Raw genomic sequence first — 18,941 nt, 5'->3', positions numbered from 1 at the left:
GCGACTACAGTGTCTGTTTTGAACAGGTGAGTGAGAAGGAGGAGTCTCAATGATATTGTAGCATGACGTGCTTTTAAGAAATAATTTAAATGTTAAATGCACCAGTAGCATTGTACAGCTACTGGAAGCCAGGCTAAGGCTGAGCATGGCCAAACCAATGCAGGATCGCCATATTATAAAAAGGATGCAGAGGCACTGGAGAAAGTGCAAAAAAGATTTACTGGGATGATACCAGAACTGAGAGGTTATGCCGACCCCAGGAAACATTGAGCAGGCTGGGGCTCTTTTCTCTAGAAAAAAAGACTGAGGGGTGACCTGATAGAGGTCTTTAAGATTATGAAAGGGTTTGATAGGGTAGACTTGTGGAGGAGGCCAGAGCTAGGGACCATAAATATAAGATCGTCACTAATAAATCCAATAGGGAATTCAGGAGAAATTTCTTTACCCAGAGAGTGGTTAGAATGTAGAAATCGCTACCACAAGGAGTAGTTGAGGTGACTAGCATAGATGCATTTAAGGGGAAGCTAGTTAAACACAGGAGGGAGAAAAGAATAGAAGAATATGCTGATTGGGTTAGATGAAGTCGAGAGGGTGCTCATGTGGAGCGTAAACACCAGCATGGACCTGTTGAGCCAAATGGCCTGTTTCTTAGCTGTACATTCTATGTAATTCTACATAAGGATCAGCCCAGTCGGCAGCAGTAGGTTCTGGCAGTGTTGTGCAGGGGCATAGAGTTCACCAACCCAAACAAGGTCAGAGGGCCAGACTGTCCTGGGAAAGGAGACACATTCCACTAACCAAGTATAGTGGAGGAATATGGAAAAATAGTGAGTGACCCAGTGTACAGCTGACAGAGAAGCCTACTAAGTATAGATCAAATGGAACTGGTAGAGGCTGTGTATTGACTCTATGGGGGTGATTTTAAACCCCAAGAACAGGTAGTTGGGGGCGGGTGGGAGTTGAAAATAGTTTTTTGGGTCGCGACTGCAACTCGGCTTTATTTCCAGGTTTAATGTCGGCGCATAAAAGTACAGGCTTCCCACTGGGGACGCCAAGTCCAAAAATTTGGCGGTTGCAACCCAAAAAGACAACTATTTTCAACTCCCACCCGCCCCCAACACACCTGTTCTTGGCGTTTAAAATCACTCCTTATGCTGCAGAGAACACTGACTTTGCAGTGAAGTCCAAACCCACAGGATCAGTCTATCTTGAGAATTGGCTATTGGTTCACTGGGGAAGCTCAATGCAACTCAATAACAGGTCAACACAAAGTAGCCTCATGTGTCCTGTCAGCTCACAGGTAGAAAGCAAGAAGCAACATAATTGGTGCACTAGCCGAAAGCAAAATGAGTTGTGCTAGTTAAACGTGGTCATCCAAACACTACCAGAAAGTTGCAAAGTTGTTTGTAAAACTTTCAGCCGCCATATTGGGCAGGCTTAGCTACGCATTACAGACACAACCTGCAGTACATCTGGCCATACTTGATTACTCTCTTGGTCAGCCTTCCACCCTCCATAAGTATCAGCTATGCCAAAGATACACTGCCCGTATCCTATCCTGCATCAAGCCTGTTCACCTGTCACTCCTGTCCTCACTGACCTACATTGACGTCCGGCTCTTGAACACCTCAAACTTAAAATTCTCATCCTTTTGGTTAAGTCCCTCCAAAGCCTCGCCCCTCCTCATCTCCATAACTTCCTCCAGCCCTCCCAACCCTCCCCCTCAAACTCTCCATTCATCTGACTCCCGCCTCTTGTGCATCCCCCCTTCCCTTTACCCCATCATTGGTGGCCATGCCTTCAGCAACTTCGGCCCCACACTCTGGAATTCCCTCCCTAAACTTCTCTGCCTCTCCATCACCTTCTCTTAATACCCTCCTTAAAACCCACTTCTTTGCCAAGCTTTTCATCACCTTTCCTAATCTTTCTTCAGCTCAACATCCATTTTTCCTTGTGTCTCTGAAGTGCCTTGGGCCTTTTTTTTCTACATTAAAGGCGCCATATAAATGCATGTTGTTTTCTGAACAAACGGAAGAACAATCACAATGGTGGATATCCTCAACTACTGATACAGAACATAAAGGATCTAGGATCTACAAACATTAACAAAATAGTACTGTCTCTCCAGCGAGAAAACATTCCATAGTAAAATTTTATCAGTAAAATTTCTAGAGACAAATGTAACTTGCCTAAAGCTTTAGTAATAAACTTTAGATGTTGTCTTTTGGACTAACCCATCACAATGACAAATAATAAAAGGTAAATACATGAAACTTACTGACACTAGGAGCAGAATGAGAATCTTAAGATCACTCAATACCAGATTCAAATGGATAAGACATAAGCTCATGAAAAATAGAGATTCAAACTCCAAATAATTAGAAACATAAAAATATAGATACACAGAAAAATTTACGGCACAGAAGGAGGCCATTCGGCCCATCATGTCTGTGCTGGTCGAAAAAGAGCTACCCAGCCTAATCCCACTTTCCAGCACTTGGTCCGTAGCCTTGTAGGTTATGGCCCTTTGGGAAAACAAAAATGTTTGGTCGTCACCTTTCATGAACTCCGCTACTACTCAATATTCTCCAATTCTCATGAGACAGACAATCAGCTACAGTAAGAACCCTGACCAAAGTAGATGAGATCTCAAGACGGTAAAGACTGTAAATAAGTATTGCCACAATATAAAGGGTCAGATTCATTATCTTGGAACCACTGACCAAAATCTTTTCTACTTTAATGTTGTAAGCTTTTGAAGTGGATATTTGCCATAATGCTAGGTTAACAACGATTGTGGAAAGAAATTTCTAACAATGCTAGCTGTCAAGAGTCAAAAGATGAAGATGCAGAAAAATTGGAGTATGCTGAAAAGGCTGTTTTCTATTTGTTATGCTTCTGGACCAGAGCTCAGGTATTTTGGGCCAAGATCAAATAAGCAATACATACCACAAGGTATAGGGAAGCTAAGCAAATGAAGATTTACAATTCTCCACCCTTTCAATCTGTGCTTCACAGAAATGAGAAAAAGAGAATTCAAATCAGTTTATCTTGTAAACCAATGACCACTCAAAAACTTTTGAGTCGCCCATTCTCCTGGTACCATTACTGTAAAAGTAAGCTTCAACGTTTGAGGTTTTAAGTCCACAGAGTAGCCCATTGGGAATAACATGACCCAAGTCATTTGGCTTTAAATGAAAACTGAAAATAATTTTGACACTCAGATACACGTTTTGATTTCACCTTTTTACCCTTTGTTTTTACAAGCTGTTTCTCGACCCCTCTGTTTTTTTTAATTCTCCTCTCTTGTCCCTGCCTCAAAAATCACAGCATGGTAATTTCACATATTCTTGTTTCTGCCTGCAGTGTGGATAAAGAGGCCAAGGTATCAATTAAATTTTTCAATACAATGTTATTTTCGGATACCCTAACCAAATGTCAACCATTTTGTGGAATAACGAACCATTTTCCTCCTCTACAAGATATCTCACCTAGCAGCCCAGCAGGGAGCTATCTTTCAGGTATGTATAAAATGAAAGAATAAAGTATCAAGCAATGCTGGAATTCAAACCCACAATGACTACAGTAATGTAAATGTATTCCCCAGGACACGTCACTTTAATATACTGTAAAGAGCTCTGGTAATTTCTTCAGTTCCATTTAGCAGCTGAACTTATTGACAAAAGAAACGCCACAACACTAAGAATTGCATAGTCTCCCTTCAATGTGGGTATTAAGTGCTAAATGCCCTCCAGATAAACTGCGCCATACCTGCACCAGAAAAGTAATAAAGCAACTTTAAGGTGGTGTACAGACCAAAGATAAATTAATATTTTTAGATCTATGTATGTACACAATAAAAGACAAGATACTTAACTATCGAAGAGGACTTGGACGTATATAGTTTTGCACAAAATATACTAACCATAAGCTGTCAAACCATCCAATGAAACTTTATTTGTAAAAGGAGAGATGATTGGAAGACCATCTTGAAGAAGTGCAGCAAGTTCCTTGTACCCTTCATTCAACAACGCATTGTAGAAAGATATAACAGCATAATTATCCTTTTGGAGGATTAGGTCAAGAAGTAAAACAGCCCGTTCTTTCTGTGTAGCCTGGAAAAAAAAACATACAAATCATAACTTAGGATTTATTCTCTATCAAAATATCTTTTCATGTTTAGAAAACATTTTTTAAAATTAATTCTCAGGATATGGGTGTTGCAGGCAAGTCCAGCATTTATTGCTCATCCCTAGTTGCCCTTTGAGAAGGTGGTGGTGAGCCGCCTTCCTGAACCATTGCAGTCCGTGTGGTGAAGATGCTCCCACAGTGCTGTTAGGTAGGGAGTTTCAGGTTTTTGACCCAGCAACGATGAAGGAATGGCAATATATGTCCAAGTTTGGGTGGTGCGTGACTTGGAGGGGAATTTGGAGGTGATGGTGTTCACATACACCTGATGCCCTTATCCTTCTAAGTGATGGAGGCCGTGGGTTTGGGATGTGCTGTCGAAGAAGCCTTGGCGAGTTGCTGCAGTGCATCCTGTGGATAGTACACACTGCAGCCACAGTGCGCCGATGGTGGAAGGAGTGGATGGTTAAGGTGGTGGATGGGCTGCCGATCATTGATGATATCAGCCCAGGTATACTCAAACATATTTGGGTGACTTCAATGTTTCAAGAGATCTTAAATGTCACAATTTTAATAAGAAAAAAAATTGATATATTTTATGCATGAAAATTCACACCTAACTGAGCCTTATGAACATCTTACATAGAATGTACAGCACAGAACCAGGCCATTCAGCCCAACAGGTCCATGCTAGTATTTGTGCTCCACCCGAATCTCCACCTTCCCTACTTCATCTAACCCTATCAGCATATCCTTCTGTTATCTTTTTCCCTCATGTATTTATCTAGCTTCCACTTAAATGCATCTATGCGAGTCACCTCAACTACTCTTTGTGGTAGCAAGTTCCGCATTCCAACCACTCTGGGTAAAGAAGTTTCTCCTGAATTCACTATTGGATTTGTTAGTGACTATCTTATATTTAGGACCCCTAGTTCTGGTCTCCCCAGCAAGTGAAAACATCTTCTTCACATCTACCCTATCAAACCCTTTCATAATCTTAAAGACCTCTATCAGGTCACCCCTCAGTCTTTTTTCTAGAGAAAAGAGCCCCAGCCGGCTCAATCTTTCCTGATAGGTATAACCTCTAAGTTCTGGAATCATCCTAATAAATCTTTTTTGCAACTTCTCCAATGCCTCTATATCCTTTTCATAATATGGAGACCAGAACCGTGCACAGTACTCCAAGTGTGGTCTAACCAGGGTTCTACACAAGTTTAACATAACTGCTGTTCAATTCTATTCTTCTAGAAACGAACCCCAGAGCTTGGTTTGCTTTTTTTATGGCCTTATTAACCTGCGTCGCTACTTTTAGTGATTTGTGTATCTGTACTCCCAGATCCCTCTGCTCCTCTTTCCCATTTAGACTCTTATTGTCCAAGCAGTATGTGGCCCCCTTATTCTTCCTACCAAAATGTAATACCTCACACTTATCTATATTGAAATTCATTTGACAATTACACACCCATTCTGCAAGTTTATTAATGTCTTCCTGTATTTTGTCGCAGTCCTCCTCATTGTTAACTATATCTCCCAATTTGGTGTCATCAGCAAATTTTGAAATTGTACTTCCAATTCCCAAATCCAAATCGTTTATGTAAATGGTGAACAATGGTGGTCCCAGGACCACTCCTTGTGGAACACCACTTCCCACCTTTTGCCAGTCTAGGTAACTACCTTTAACCCCTACTCTCTGTTTTCTGTTTTGTAGTCAGCTTGTTATCCATTCTGCTACTTGTCTACCTGACTCCATATGCTCTGACCTTAGTCATTAGTATACTATCCGGTACCTTATCGAAGGCCTTTTGAAAATCTAAAAATATATTACTCTGCTGCATTACCTTTGTTTACCCTTTCTGTTACTCAAAAAATTCAATAAGGTTGGTCAAGCACGACTTTCCCTTTTGAAATCCATGCTGACTATTCTTTATTATATTTTCGGTTTCTCAATGTTTTTCTATTACATCGTTGAGTTAGGATTAGGAACATAGGAACATAGGAATTATCTTTCCCACCACCGACGTTAAGCTAATTGGTCTATAGTGCCCTGGACTGGTTCTATCTCCCTTTTTAAATATAGGAATCACATAGCTGTCTGCCAGTCCTCTGGCACTATTCTCTTTTCTAATTAACTTTTATATATATGTAATAGTGCCTCTTGCAACAAACTTCATATCAAAGATTCATTAGCAACAAAAATACTCCATCAGTGATGGAACAAATCAAGAACAAAGAAATTAGAAAACCCCTAATCAATGGTAACTATATGTTCATGTAGAATTACTACATCTATAAAATGGGTCTTGTGGGCAAGATTTAGTCTCACTGAATCACAGCCAACTATCATTAATGTATGGTGCTAATATTCAGCAGCGTGTAAAAATAAAGGCATTTATCCTATTCACTAATTACTGATGGCACAAGATTTTTCTGTATGTACCAACACAATGGAAGAAGAGAATGAGTAAATCTATTTAACACAGTGTAGCAAGCAGTGACTGACCATGAGCTTCAGCTCGACAGTGTAGATAAACTTTGGACACACCAATTAGCAAACCTGCTATGCACATCATTAATAACACCTGTATATAGTCAGTCACCTGAGCTTTAATCTTCTGTTCTTCCTCAAGATTCAGAACCTCTTCACTTATTAGGTGGTCCATAATGTACGAGGTCTTAATATCTTGCTCAAGTGCAGAGCGATTTCGTAACAAACAACTGCGGGTTCCTTCCTCCATGATAACAATGTTTACTGTCTGAAGCAGATTTATTATATCCCTAAAATTTAAAAACAGAAATACTGAAATAGTACACAAAACATTTGAAAATCATCAACATTAATAATATGAAGCCACCAGCAAGTTACAAATGTATTATCTGTTTAAAAAGGTGCAGGCCATTGTTTACCAAACTTTCACATTTCAAGTTGGGAGATTATTTCCTGAAAACTACCACACAATCATTAGAAGACGGAAACATTCTTTGGATCAGTGAGTTTCTTTTTTACATTTAGAATGGAAACAAAATAGAGTTCAGCACTTCCTCACAACGTTGTACACTCTTCCCAACTCTAACAAAACTGATGATGTGTCATACTGATTTTGATGCTGTAACTTTATTTGAATGCCACTCCTTTACCCTCAGCACAAGATTCCCTGCCACTGACCAAACGTATGTTCATTTGAACAAAAGCTTTGCTTCCTGTCAAGACCAGAGAAATAAAATGTATTTCTGGAATTCAACTCTGCTGGACTGGAATTGTTCATTTTAAAATGTCATAACATGAAAATATCTGCAATGGGACTTGGGTTTCTTTCACTGTTTGTAACGAACATGTATATTTATCTTTTCTCTCCCTGTGCTGGATATTATTTTACAGCAGAGGGGGAATCTGCTCTCAGGCCGTTGTCAATAGTTACAGCTCCTTAGCCAGTAATAGGAGGGAAATGGCTTGCTCTCTAATTTTCCCTTGCACATACTACCCTCCGTGTCAAGCTACCTTGACTGTCTGGCTGCAATAGGAATTCACTGTATGGTAAGATTACAGATGCAGCCCATGCCTCAACACTGAGCAGCACAGCAGGTCAGTACTGTGATGTGCTACACATGCCGCTGTTCCCACAAATTTTATGTTCAGTTTGTCACCAGTGTTAAAGTTACTACACGACATTTCAACGCAAGAGGAAAGGAAAGGACTTCTATTTATAAAACGTCTTTCGCAACCTCAAGACATCCTAAAGCACTTCACAGCCAAATAAGTACTTTTGAAGTAAAAACAGAAAATGCTGGAGAAGCTCAGCGAGTCAGGCAGCATCTGTGGAGAAAGAAACAGAGTTAACTTTTCAGGTCGAAGATCCTTTGTCAGACCTTTCATCAGATTCTGACGAAAGGTCTTCAACCTGAAACGTTAACTCTGTTTCTTTCTCCACAGATGCTGCCTGACTTGCTGAGCTTCTCCAGCATTTTCTGTTTTTACTTCAGATTTCTAGCATCCGCAGTATTTTGCTTTTGAAGTGTTGTCATTGTTGTAATGTAGTCAAATATGGCAGCCAATTTGTAACCAGTAAGGTCCCACAAATAGCAATGAGATACATGACTAGATCATTTGTTTTTAGTGCTGTTGATTGAGGGATAAATGTTGGCCAGGGCACCAGGGGAACTCCCCGAGTCTTCTTCAAATAGTGCCATGGGGTCTTATCTGTCCACCTAAATAGGCAGAGGCCTTGCTTTGGCTCATCTGAAAGACGACACCTCTGACAGTGCAGCACTCCTTCAGTACTGCGCTGAAGTGCCAGCCTAGATTACATGTTCGAGTCTCTGGAGTGGGTCTTGGACCTACAACCTTCTGACTCAGAGGTGAGAGTGCTACCACTGACACCTAATCTAAATACTATAACACTGGAAAAAAAACAGCATGCAGATGCTCCATTGAGTTGTATCTTGTGACACAACTCAATGGAGCATCTGCATGCTGTTCAGCAGAGTTTTAGGAAGCAGAGTTTTGCCACAATACTCCATAAGCTAAGTTCCCAAAGTTAGTCATGCTGACATGATGAGGCACTAAGCAGAGGCCAGATGCATGTCCATAGAAAGTTGGGAGGGAATGGAGGGGAGGGAAGGGACGGGGGGGGGGGGGGGGTTGGGAAAGAAAATGGAGGAGCCCTCACTTGCCGGGTAGTTTCAGAATGACAGTGGCAGAGCCTATAACTGGGTTAGCTCAAAATGTGCAGGGTAGTCCATAGATGGGAGAAAAAAAACTTCAGAAAAAGATCATTCTTAAATTAAGAGTGTTGAAAATAAACTCTTTAAAGAGTGTGCTTTGGAGACAACTAAAACAAGACGAAAATATCTTTTTTCCTTCCAGCCGTACTACTAACAAAAACCGTTGAGAATTATGGAAGTCAGTCTAGATAATTCACTTTCATACAGGGGAGTGACACTGTGGTTGTTCTGACGCAATGAGATATATGGTCTGGTTAATACGGGGTCATCAGAAATGTGATTGCTAATTGATAAACTTTTCCATACCTGAATGGAAGTTATTTACAGTCCACACTAATGCGGATAAAAGAAAGTACAGAAAAAGTACAGTAAAGGCAAAAAACAGCCAGAAGCGCACAAAGTTAGAAAATGTTCTTTTTGAACAAAAATTATCAGCAGCTTGTTTAAATGACACGATATTAATCTTTGATAAACTGCACGCAACAAGACCATAAGGAAATAAGGAAACACTAAAATACTGTGATGCAAGAAGCATGAAAACTATTTTAAAAGTTACTTATTGAACAGTTTTAACAAAATCTATTTCTTGAACTTCATCAGGGGAAAATATCAAAAAGAGAAACCACGCTTCTGGTATATGTTTCTTCTTACTGACTTCACACTTTTCACGAGTAAGGAATCCTTTCCGTTCCACTCGTCGTCCAACTACTGGTAAATGAGCAGCACGTTTCAATGGCATGGTGCAGATACCAAGTTGCTGTCCGACAAATTTAAGACATCTGGGATGCCTTTCACTGCTTGTCAGACAACAGTCTGGAATACCTCAGCCACAGATGATTTCTCAAAGTTCAATTGCACATACAGGCTGAATTTTGATATATCTGCTTTCCGAGTGGCATGTCATGTCACTCATTTTATTGCTTTATTTGCAGCAAGCACATCCACATATAAATAGGGCACTTATAGGGCTTCTAAATTTTGTTACAGCTAACATTCACAATAGGGATATTGAGGGGTAAGACCAGCCACATCTTCAATCATATAATTTTCCATAGATTATTTAGCTTTTTCTCAATTTTCTTTGAATAAGAATGAGGACTTCCTATGTTGTCGTGCGACAGGTCACATGAATTCATCTCAGTGCAGTTTTGCTTGCACACCCTATAACTTACTGGTGCCATTAAAAATTTTGAAAATTTATTGCTGCTTTCTTTCACTTTAAAGAAAAAACTTGGATTTATATAATGCCTCATATCCTCAGGCTATTCCCGAAGCATTTTATTACATGTGTCCGAAGCACAACCAATAAATTACTTTTGAAGCGCAGTCACTGTTGTTATGTAGTCACACAAAGCAGACAATTTGCACACAGTAACATCCTACAAACAACATATGAGATGAATGACCAGTTAATCTGCTTTTGGTGGTGTTGGGTGAGGGAGGAACATTGGCTATGTTGGATAATAGTTTTGGGTGAATGTCAGGGAAAGGGTTAATCAATCAGCGATACTGCAGCAGGCCTGATTAATTCTCCGAAGGGTCTTGTTAGTGTATCACTGTTATACTTTGTTTTTTAATATTGTAACCATGTTATAATTTTTGAAACAATGTAATTTACCTATTTTTAATCCATAATATTTTGAAACAGCTAATCAACGTCAGGGACGTTTAGAATAGAGCCTGTAGAAACAATAAAGATAACGTGGAAATGCTCTTGGGAAATGGCTGAGGTTAGATGCATGACCTGTAAGAGAATTACTCCTAGAGTTGAATAGTCATCAGAAAGGGAAAGACTATGCTGGGTCAAAGGTAGTTGATGTTTACCAGTGCTAATTGCAAAGACATCAACTGCCATCTTTTCAGACACGTGTAATAAAGGTCATGGGAAAGTTAAGAAACAAAAGAGAGTTACAACAGAGCTGTCCCAGAGCAGCGATAAGAAAGGGTATAAAAGAGAATCTGCAGCTAGATGACAAGCTACGGAAAATCTTCCAGAAGAAAGGCGGCCACAATTGGCATAGCTCCCGGAACACAAATAGCCACTGTTTCGATGGTAAGGTTGCCCCATAGTGGAAAAGTTGTGCAATGCCCTCTCACTGCTATGGTCATGTTTTTGCATTGCTGGTACTTGAAGTCTGTCATAAATAAAGATTAAATTGACTTTCAAAAATATATATGTATAGTCGTGTCTGATTCGACAGGCCTGAACCCAAATTAGATTTAGGGGCATGGTACATTTTGACTAACATCTAGGACTTCGGGAGAACTCTCTGCTCTTCTTCAATTAGTGCCGTAGGATCTTTTATTTCCATCTGACAGGGCTTTGGTTTAACATCTTATCTGAATGATATTTCTGACAATGTAGCGTTCTCTCACTACAGCACTGAAGTGTCAGCCGAGGTTATGTGCTGAAGTTCTGGTGTGGGGCTTAAATCCATAACCTACTGACTGAGATGCAAGAGTGTCGCCAACTGAGCTGAGCTGTCATTTGTTTATTCCACCACATATCCACGGGAACTCTCAGCTGTCTGTAAATTTAGGAAAGACACCACGGCCTGGATTTTCCTAGAACGACTCATTTGGCCCCGAATGCCTCAAGTTAGAGCGCTGTTTCTCTAATTCGAATATAAGCCTACACAACTTCTTTGAAGTATGATGTGGAGATGCCGGTGATGGACTGGGGTGGACAAATGTAAGGAATCTTACAACACCAGGTTATAGACCAACTGTTGTATTTGAAAATCACAAGCTTTCGGAGGCTTTCTCCTTCGTCAGGTGAGGTATTAATGCACAGATTATGAAATTGTTATTGGGTGTATTAGTCGTGGAAGGGAGCTGGATGAGATTTACGGGCCAAACCAGTGGCAAGTGAAACTAAAATATCGATGTGTAAGGTACACAGATGAAAAAATGGACTGCAGACATACACTAATAGATGTTGTGCAAGCTGAGGGAGAAATTGAAAGTGATCTGGGCTTATGAAACAGGCCTCTTTTGTCAGGCTTAATCAAATAAGGGAGAGTGACCAGTTTTGTTTGTGATTAGGGTAGTTAGCGCTGAAGTGACACATCGATATTTTAGTTTCACTTGCCACTGGTTTGGCCCGTAAATCTCATCCAGCTCCCTTCCACGACTAATACACCCAATAACAATTGCATAATCTGTTTATTAATACCTCACCTGACGAAGGAGAAAGCCTCCGAAAGCTTGTGATTTTCAAATAAAACTGTTGGACTATAACCCGGTGTTGTAAGATTCCTTATCTTTGAAGTATAACCTTCAATAACTTGTTTATTTAGTTATAAACAATTTTACAACACCAAGTTATAGTCCAACGATTTTATTTGAAATTTACAAGCTTTCGGAGGCTTCCACCTTCCTCAGGTAAATGTCAGGAACTCCTCGAAGCCTACGCATTTATAAACACTGTGATTGCCTTGGCAACGGGCAGTTGCAAAGACTGTCTGTAATCACCATATATTATTCTGTGATTTATAAATGCGTAGGCTTCGAGGAGTTCCTGACATTTACCTGAGGAAGGAGGAAGCCTCCGAAAGCTTGTAAATTTCAAATAAAATCGTTGGACTATAACTTGGTGTTGTAAAATTGTTTATAATTGTCAACCCCAGTCCATCACCGGCATCTCCACATCATGGCTACCATCGACACCACAAACTGCCGGCTCACAGTGGAAAGGATAACCAAGAAGATCGCGCATATAGACACAGACATCAAGTTTTTACAGAGCTGCAAGAAAGCAGACAAGATCCCGAAAGGACTCCAGATCGCGAACCCACTCAAGTCCACATACAACTCAGATTACGCTGAGAGACTCTGCCGTCGTACCTCTCGCACACTCCGCAACCATCTCGTACACCAACTCTACAGCAGACGCCGCAACCTCGAAACTAAGATAGAGTCCATACTCTCAACCTGTACTCAGGACACAGCAGACCAGCTACGAGATACCGCCAAACAGACGAGGCAACGAAACTACGCTGCCTACATGAAAACCAAGAGCAGGAAGCTTGAGAAACTCGGCATCACCACCAGCATCGACCAAGCTTCCCCTGGTACCACGGTTGCAACCACAGGGAAGTCGATCGTCAATTTGTCCGACCACACCCTTCAACCAGACGAAATCGAAGTTCTCAGCCGAGGGCTCAATTTCTGCCCCACTACCAAAATGGACCCCTTTAGTCTCGCGGCGGACACAGAGGAATTCATCAGGAGAATGAGGCTCCGGGAATTCTACCACAAACCCCAAGATTTCAGCAGCGAACCCAATGAGACAATCGACGATCCGGAACAGCAGACAGAGGGATCCGCGGTACAGCAACCGAAGAGGAAAGAGTCAAACTGGACTCCTCCGGAGGGTCGCTGCCCTCAGCTTGACATGTATGCCCAAGCTGTCAGGAAATGCGTCAATGCCAGATTCATCAGGCGCACTCAGAAGACAGTCCAGAATGTCACCCGAGCACAACGCAACGCCATCAACGCTCTCAAGACCAACCGCAACATCGTCATCAAACCAGCGGACAAAGGAGGAGCCATAGTCATACAGAACAGAACGGACTATTGCAAAGAAGCATACTGACAACTGGACAACCAGGAACACTACAGACGGTTACCCGCAGATCCGACCAAAGAACACACCCACCAGCTCAACAAGACCTTCGATCCAGTCCTTCAAAGCATCCTACGCACTCTCATCCCATGTACTCCCCGCGTGGGAGACTTCTACTGCCTCCCAAAGATACACAAAGCCAACATACCCGGACGTCCTATCGTATCAGGCAACGGAACCCTGTGTGAGAACCTCTCTGGATACATCGAGGGCATCCTGAAACCCATTGTACAGGGAACCCCCAGCTTCTGTCGCGACACTACAGACTTCCTACAAAAAGTCAGTACCCACGGACCAGTTGAACCAGGAACACTTCTCACCACGATGGACGTCTCGGCACTCTATACCTGTATTCCCCATGATGACGGCATCGCTGCGACAGCATCAATACTCAACACCAACAACAGCCAATCTCCAGACGCCATCCTACAACTCATCCGCTTCATCCTGGATCACAATGTCTTCACCTTCGATAACCAGTTCTTTACCCAAACACACGGAACAGCCATGGGGACCAAATTTGCACCCCAATACGCCAACATTTTCATGCACAAGTTCGAGCGGGACTTCTTCACTGCACAGGACCTCCAACCAACACTATACACCAGATACATCGACGACATTTTCTTTCTATGGGCCCACGGCGAAGAATCACTAAAGAGACTACACGATAACATCAACAAATTCCATCCCACCATCAAGCTCACCATGGACTACTCCTCAGAATCAGTTTCTTTCTTGGACACACGAATCTCCATCAAAGACGGGCACCTCAGCACCTCACTCTACCGCAAGCCCACGGACAACCTCACAATGCTCCACTTTTCCAGCTTCCACCCTAACCACGTCAAAGAAGCCATCCCCTATGGACAGGCCCTGCGAATACACAGGGTCTGCTCAGACGAGGAGGAACGCGATGGACACCTACAGACGCTGAAAGACGTCCTCGTAAGAACGGGATATGATGCTCGACTCATCGATCGACAGTTCCAACAGGCCACAGCGAAAAATCGCATAGACCTCCTCAGAAGACTAACACGGGACGCAACCAACAGAGTACCCTTCGTCGTCCAGTACTTCCCCGGAGTGGAGAAACTACGCCATGTTCTCCGCAGCCTTCAACATGTCATCAATGACGACGAACACCTCACTATGGCCATCCCCACACCTCCACTACTCGCCTTTAAACAGCCACCCAACCTCAAACAGACTATCGTTCGCAGCAAATTACCCAGCTTTCAGGAGAACAGCGTCCACGACACCACACAACCCTGCCACGGTAACATCTGCAAGACATGCCAGATCATCGACACTTATACCACCATCACACGAGAGGACACCACCCACCAGGTGCATGGTTCATACTCCTGTGACTCGGCCAACATTGTCTACCTCATACGTTGCAGGAAAGGATGCCCCAGAGCATGGTACATTGGCGAGACCATGCAGACGCTGCGACAACGGATGAACGGACACCGCGCAACAATCGCCAGACAGGAGGGTTCCCTCCCAGTCGGGGAACACTTCAGCAGTCAGGGACATTCAGCCACCGACCTTCGGGTAAGCGTACTCCAAGGCGGCCTTCGAGACACACAACGCAAAATCGTCGAGCAGAAATTGATAGCCAAGTTCCGCACCCATGAGGACGGCCTCAACCGGGATCTTGGGTTCATGTCACACTACACATAACCCCACCAGCGAACAAAAGCTATCTGTTTTTAATATAACGGGTCATTTGCTGGCTTTCTCTGCCTTCCGGATGTTTCTGCCTCTCTCTCTGTTTTTTTTTCTGTTTGTTTTTTTTTGTGGAATGTGTATTTGGGGGCTCTGTAGGTAACACCTCTCTGTCTGAACACTGTGATTGCCTTGGCAACGGGCAGTTGCAAAGACTGTCTGTAATCACCATGTATTGTTCTGTGATTTATAAATGCGTAGGCTTCGAGGAGTTCCTGACATTTACCTGAGGAAGGAGGAAGCCTCCGAAAGCTTGTAAATTTCAAATAAAATCGTTGGACTATAACTTGGTGTTGTAAAATTGTTTATAATTGTCAACCCCAGTCCATCACCGGCATCTCCACATCTTGTTTATTTAGCTACTACCTACATTCCAGAAGCTCACTTCAGCGCTAACTACCCTAATCACGAACAAAACTGGTCACTCTCTCTCCCTTATTTGATTAAGCCTGACAAAAGAGGACTGTTCCATAAGCCCAGATCACTTTCAATTTCTCCCTCAGCTTGCACAACATCTATTAGTGTATGTCTGCAGTCCATTTTTTCATCTGTGTACCTTACACATCGATATTTTAGTTTCACTTGCCACTGGTTTGGCCCGTAAATCTCATCCAGCTCTCTTCCACGACTAATACACCCAATAACAATTTCATAATCTGTGTATTAATACGTTGTGATACAATTTCTCCTCCAAGTGAGATACAGGTCAGAATTCAGCACGAGTGAATCAAGAATTGAACACATTAGTCACCTTATTGCCAATGCACCTGGTACTCATACAGTTCTAAACCTGAACCTAGCAACTTTGAGAGAGAGGAGTTATTACAGTAACAGGTTAGAATAATTTAAGTAGTTACCAAGAACAGCCGTATCCAGGATGGAGAGAGAAAACCACCATACACTTCAATAATGCATTTGAAGGGTTTCAAAACAGATTGAAAAATATAATTAACAAAATCTACACCCCACTCATCTGTCACTATTTTGGATTGCACGGTTCTGAACTCTAGTGCGCAGAATTCATAATGAACACTGGCTTACAGTTATACTACAGCCAGATGGCCACAAAATGCAGAACCAATGTTCTGCTAGTTTTGTTACCCTAGTCTTCACCAGGAATGGAGCAAACTTCTACTGGTTATACTGCACTTTTGAAACTGGATTTCAGTTATTCTGGCTCTGGAAGTATAGTAATAACAACCGTACAAGAGGACATAAGGTTACCCGTCACCTTTCCAAAGCTTCAAATTAGGACACCACTGGAAAGGTGGTGGTCAGATATCACAGTACCTAGGTTATGTCACAGGCATGCTGTCAGCACTCAACACAGACGTAGTTGCCACTGGAAAGATCAGGACATTTGATGTTTCACTGACAACAATGGGAAAACTGACATAGTAAAAGATACACAGGGGTAGTAGGTCGTCTTTCTGACCTCCAAGCTACACATTCCTGACAGTAAGGCACTTGGGGCATAGACTGTAATCACTGCCCTAGGGTCACATCCTTACTTTGGTTTACACCCCAATAACAAACCTTTCCATCACCCAGTGGTATCATTCTATCCAGAGTCAGAAGGTTATGGGTTCAAGTTCCACTCCAAGATTTGAGCACAAAATCTAGGCTGACACTCCAGTGCAGCGTTGAGGGAGCGCTGCACTGTCAGAGGTGCTGTCTTTCAGATGAGATGTTAAACCGAGGTCCCGGTCTGCCCTCTCACGTGGATGTAAAAGATCCCGTTGCACTGTTCAAAGAAAAGCAGGGAAGTTCTCCCATTGTCCTAGTCAATATTTATCCCTCAACCAACATCACTAATAACAGATTATGTGGTCATTTATTTCACTGCTGTTTGTGGGATCTTGCTGTGCGCAAATTAGCTGCCTTGTTTCCTACATTAAAACAGTGACTACATTTCAAAAGTACTTCGTTCTTTATGAAGCGCTTTGGGACGTCCTGAGGTGCTGTATAAATGCAAGTTCTTTCTCCGTGGACTAGGAAATGAATCCTTACATAAACCACATCACTTCAGATGTCTCTGAACACTGCAGGCCTTCAAGATCCAGGCCAACACTCCCCAGCCCGGACACGGGCTGAAACCCCCGGGCTTGACGGGGCCAACGGCCTCTCCCCCATTTCCTACGAAACTTACCTCCGCGGAGAGTCCCTACAGCCACTATCCAATGACGAATGCGCCCCTTACTGCTCCTAAAGTGCAGGGCAACAACCGAGCTCGGTCCAGGCCCAACCCCACGCAGCCCCCTAAACCGCACCGAACCCCTTTCCTTGTTCCCAACCGGCTTCCTGGTGTGTGCGTGCACGGCCCCGAGTCGGTGGGGCTGGGCTACGTGCGCGCACCCCGAGCCTGGCTCTGGGCTACGTGCGCGCACCCCGAGCCTGGCTCTGGGCTACGTGCGCGTGCGCGCGCGCGCTATGCAGGGCGGGGCTGTGCTGCGCGCGCCCCCCCCACCTCACCGAGGCGGTATTGATTGAGCGGCCGGGCCAGGTGTGCCAGGCTGAGGTCCTGGGTTAGGACAGTCGGTATCTGCAGGACTCAGGGACCCTTCTCTTTTACATGCCCGTTGCCCTGTTGTCTCTCTCCAGCATTTTCTGCTTTAACTACAGATTTTACATTTTTTTTTGCATCATTAAGAAAAGTGCGGCACCAACTAGCACATAAAACCATGAACGAGTCCAGGGCTAATGTGACTGGCTGCACAATAGGGATGATGTAAGACACATGCACACTTTTTTAAAATCGGTTTATGTCTATTACTGGCGCATCTCCTGTGGTATTGCTCACTGAGAGTCAGTGGATACACGTTTATCCCATGTATTGTACGATATGTTATCAGCTACGCTGATTTGCAGTGTTTAAGTCAAATTGTGTTTTATTGCACAGTGGTGTAGGAGTGTTAGTGGTATTTTTAGGAATGAATTCCATGTCTCTTTGTGTGGAAACTAAATCATTTCATGTTATATGTTCAATTAACTATGTAGGTAGTTTTATCTTTTTTAAAAGACCAAGATTCACCAGAAGAAGGCAGAGAAGTTGCACCAGATTTCTGGTAGCTGCTATAGCGTGTAGCAGTGCTGGGAAGTGGGGACCCCGTATGGATTGGTAGTGTTGGGGGTTTTAGTCACGTCTTATGGGCACTGGCAGGAGTGGAGGGAGCATTGGGGAGGGGAACGTCCTTGGACTCGGGAGTAATGGAATAGATGTGTTGGGGTGTGAGTTTTGACTTTGTTAGGACAGTGATGCTGGGGTGTGATGGGATTTAGGAGTACTGGAATATTAACAGTGGAGGGACAAGAGTCTGGGAGCATTGGGGAGGTACATGATAGTCTCGGAGAGGGGTTTCAAAGATGTGGGAACACTGAGAAAGGGTACCAGGGTTTGGTAGGAGTGGGATGGGTGTTCTGGGATGTGGACGTGCTGGCAGGGTTTTCCTGTGATCTGAGAGTGTTGATCGAGATTGTGAGGTCTTGGAGCTTTGAGAAGGTATGTCCCTGGATCCTGGAGGAATGGGGAGGGGAAGTTCCAGGGTGCGGAGGATTGGTGTGGTCCTGGGATGTGTGAGCAATTCTGGGTAGTGAGAGGGATGTCGTGGCAGCTGTGGGTTTTGGGGAGGTGTTCCTGTGGTGTAGAAGTACTAGGGAGGAGCTTGGAAGTTGAGACCTGGGGAAGGTATCATCATAGAATCATAGAATCATAGAAGTTACAACATGGAAACAG

At 43.1% G+C, this 18,941-nt stretch overlaps 1 protein-coding gene across 5 annotated transcripts in view; it reads right to left on the bottom strand.

The window, feature by feature from the left end:
* The window catches only part of apaf1 (apoptotic peptidase activating factor 1), a 206,046-nt gene extending 188,531 nt beyond the window's left edge, over window positions 1–17,515 (bottom strand). For 3 of the 5 annotated variants that reach the window (XM_068004836.1, XM_068004838.1, XM_068004837.1), the window contains exons 1-3: window positions 17,358–17,512; window positions 6,726–6,903; window positions 3,926–4,115 (exon numbers count right to left, since the gene is read on the bottom strand). In XM_068004836.1, the coding sequence (XP_067860937.1) occupies window positions 3,926–4,115; window positions 6,726–6,863 (328 nt within the window). In that variant the 5' untranslated portion in view covers window positions 6,864–6,903; window positions 17,358–17,512. Of the gene's footprint in view, window positions 1–3,925; window positions 4,116–6,725; window positions 6,904–17,357 lie in introns of all 5 variants that reach the window. The other 2 variants (XM_068004840.1, XM_068004839.1) reach the window with 2 other exon arrangements.
* Between the last annotated feature and the right edge of the window lie 1,426 nt (window positions 17,516–18,941).

Source organism: Heptranchias perlo, chromosome 24, assembly GCF_035084215.1.
Source record: "Heptranchias perlo isolate sHepPer1 chromosome 24, sHepPer1.hap1, whole genome shotgun sequence".
In the NCBI taxonomy this organism is placed as follows: Eukaryota; Metazoa; Chordata; class Chondrichthyes; order Hexanchiformes; family Hexanchidae; genus Heptranchias; species Heptranchias perlo.
This window is presented reverse-complemented; position numbering and strand designations above follow the sequence as displayed.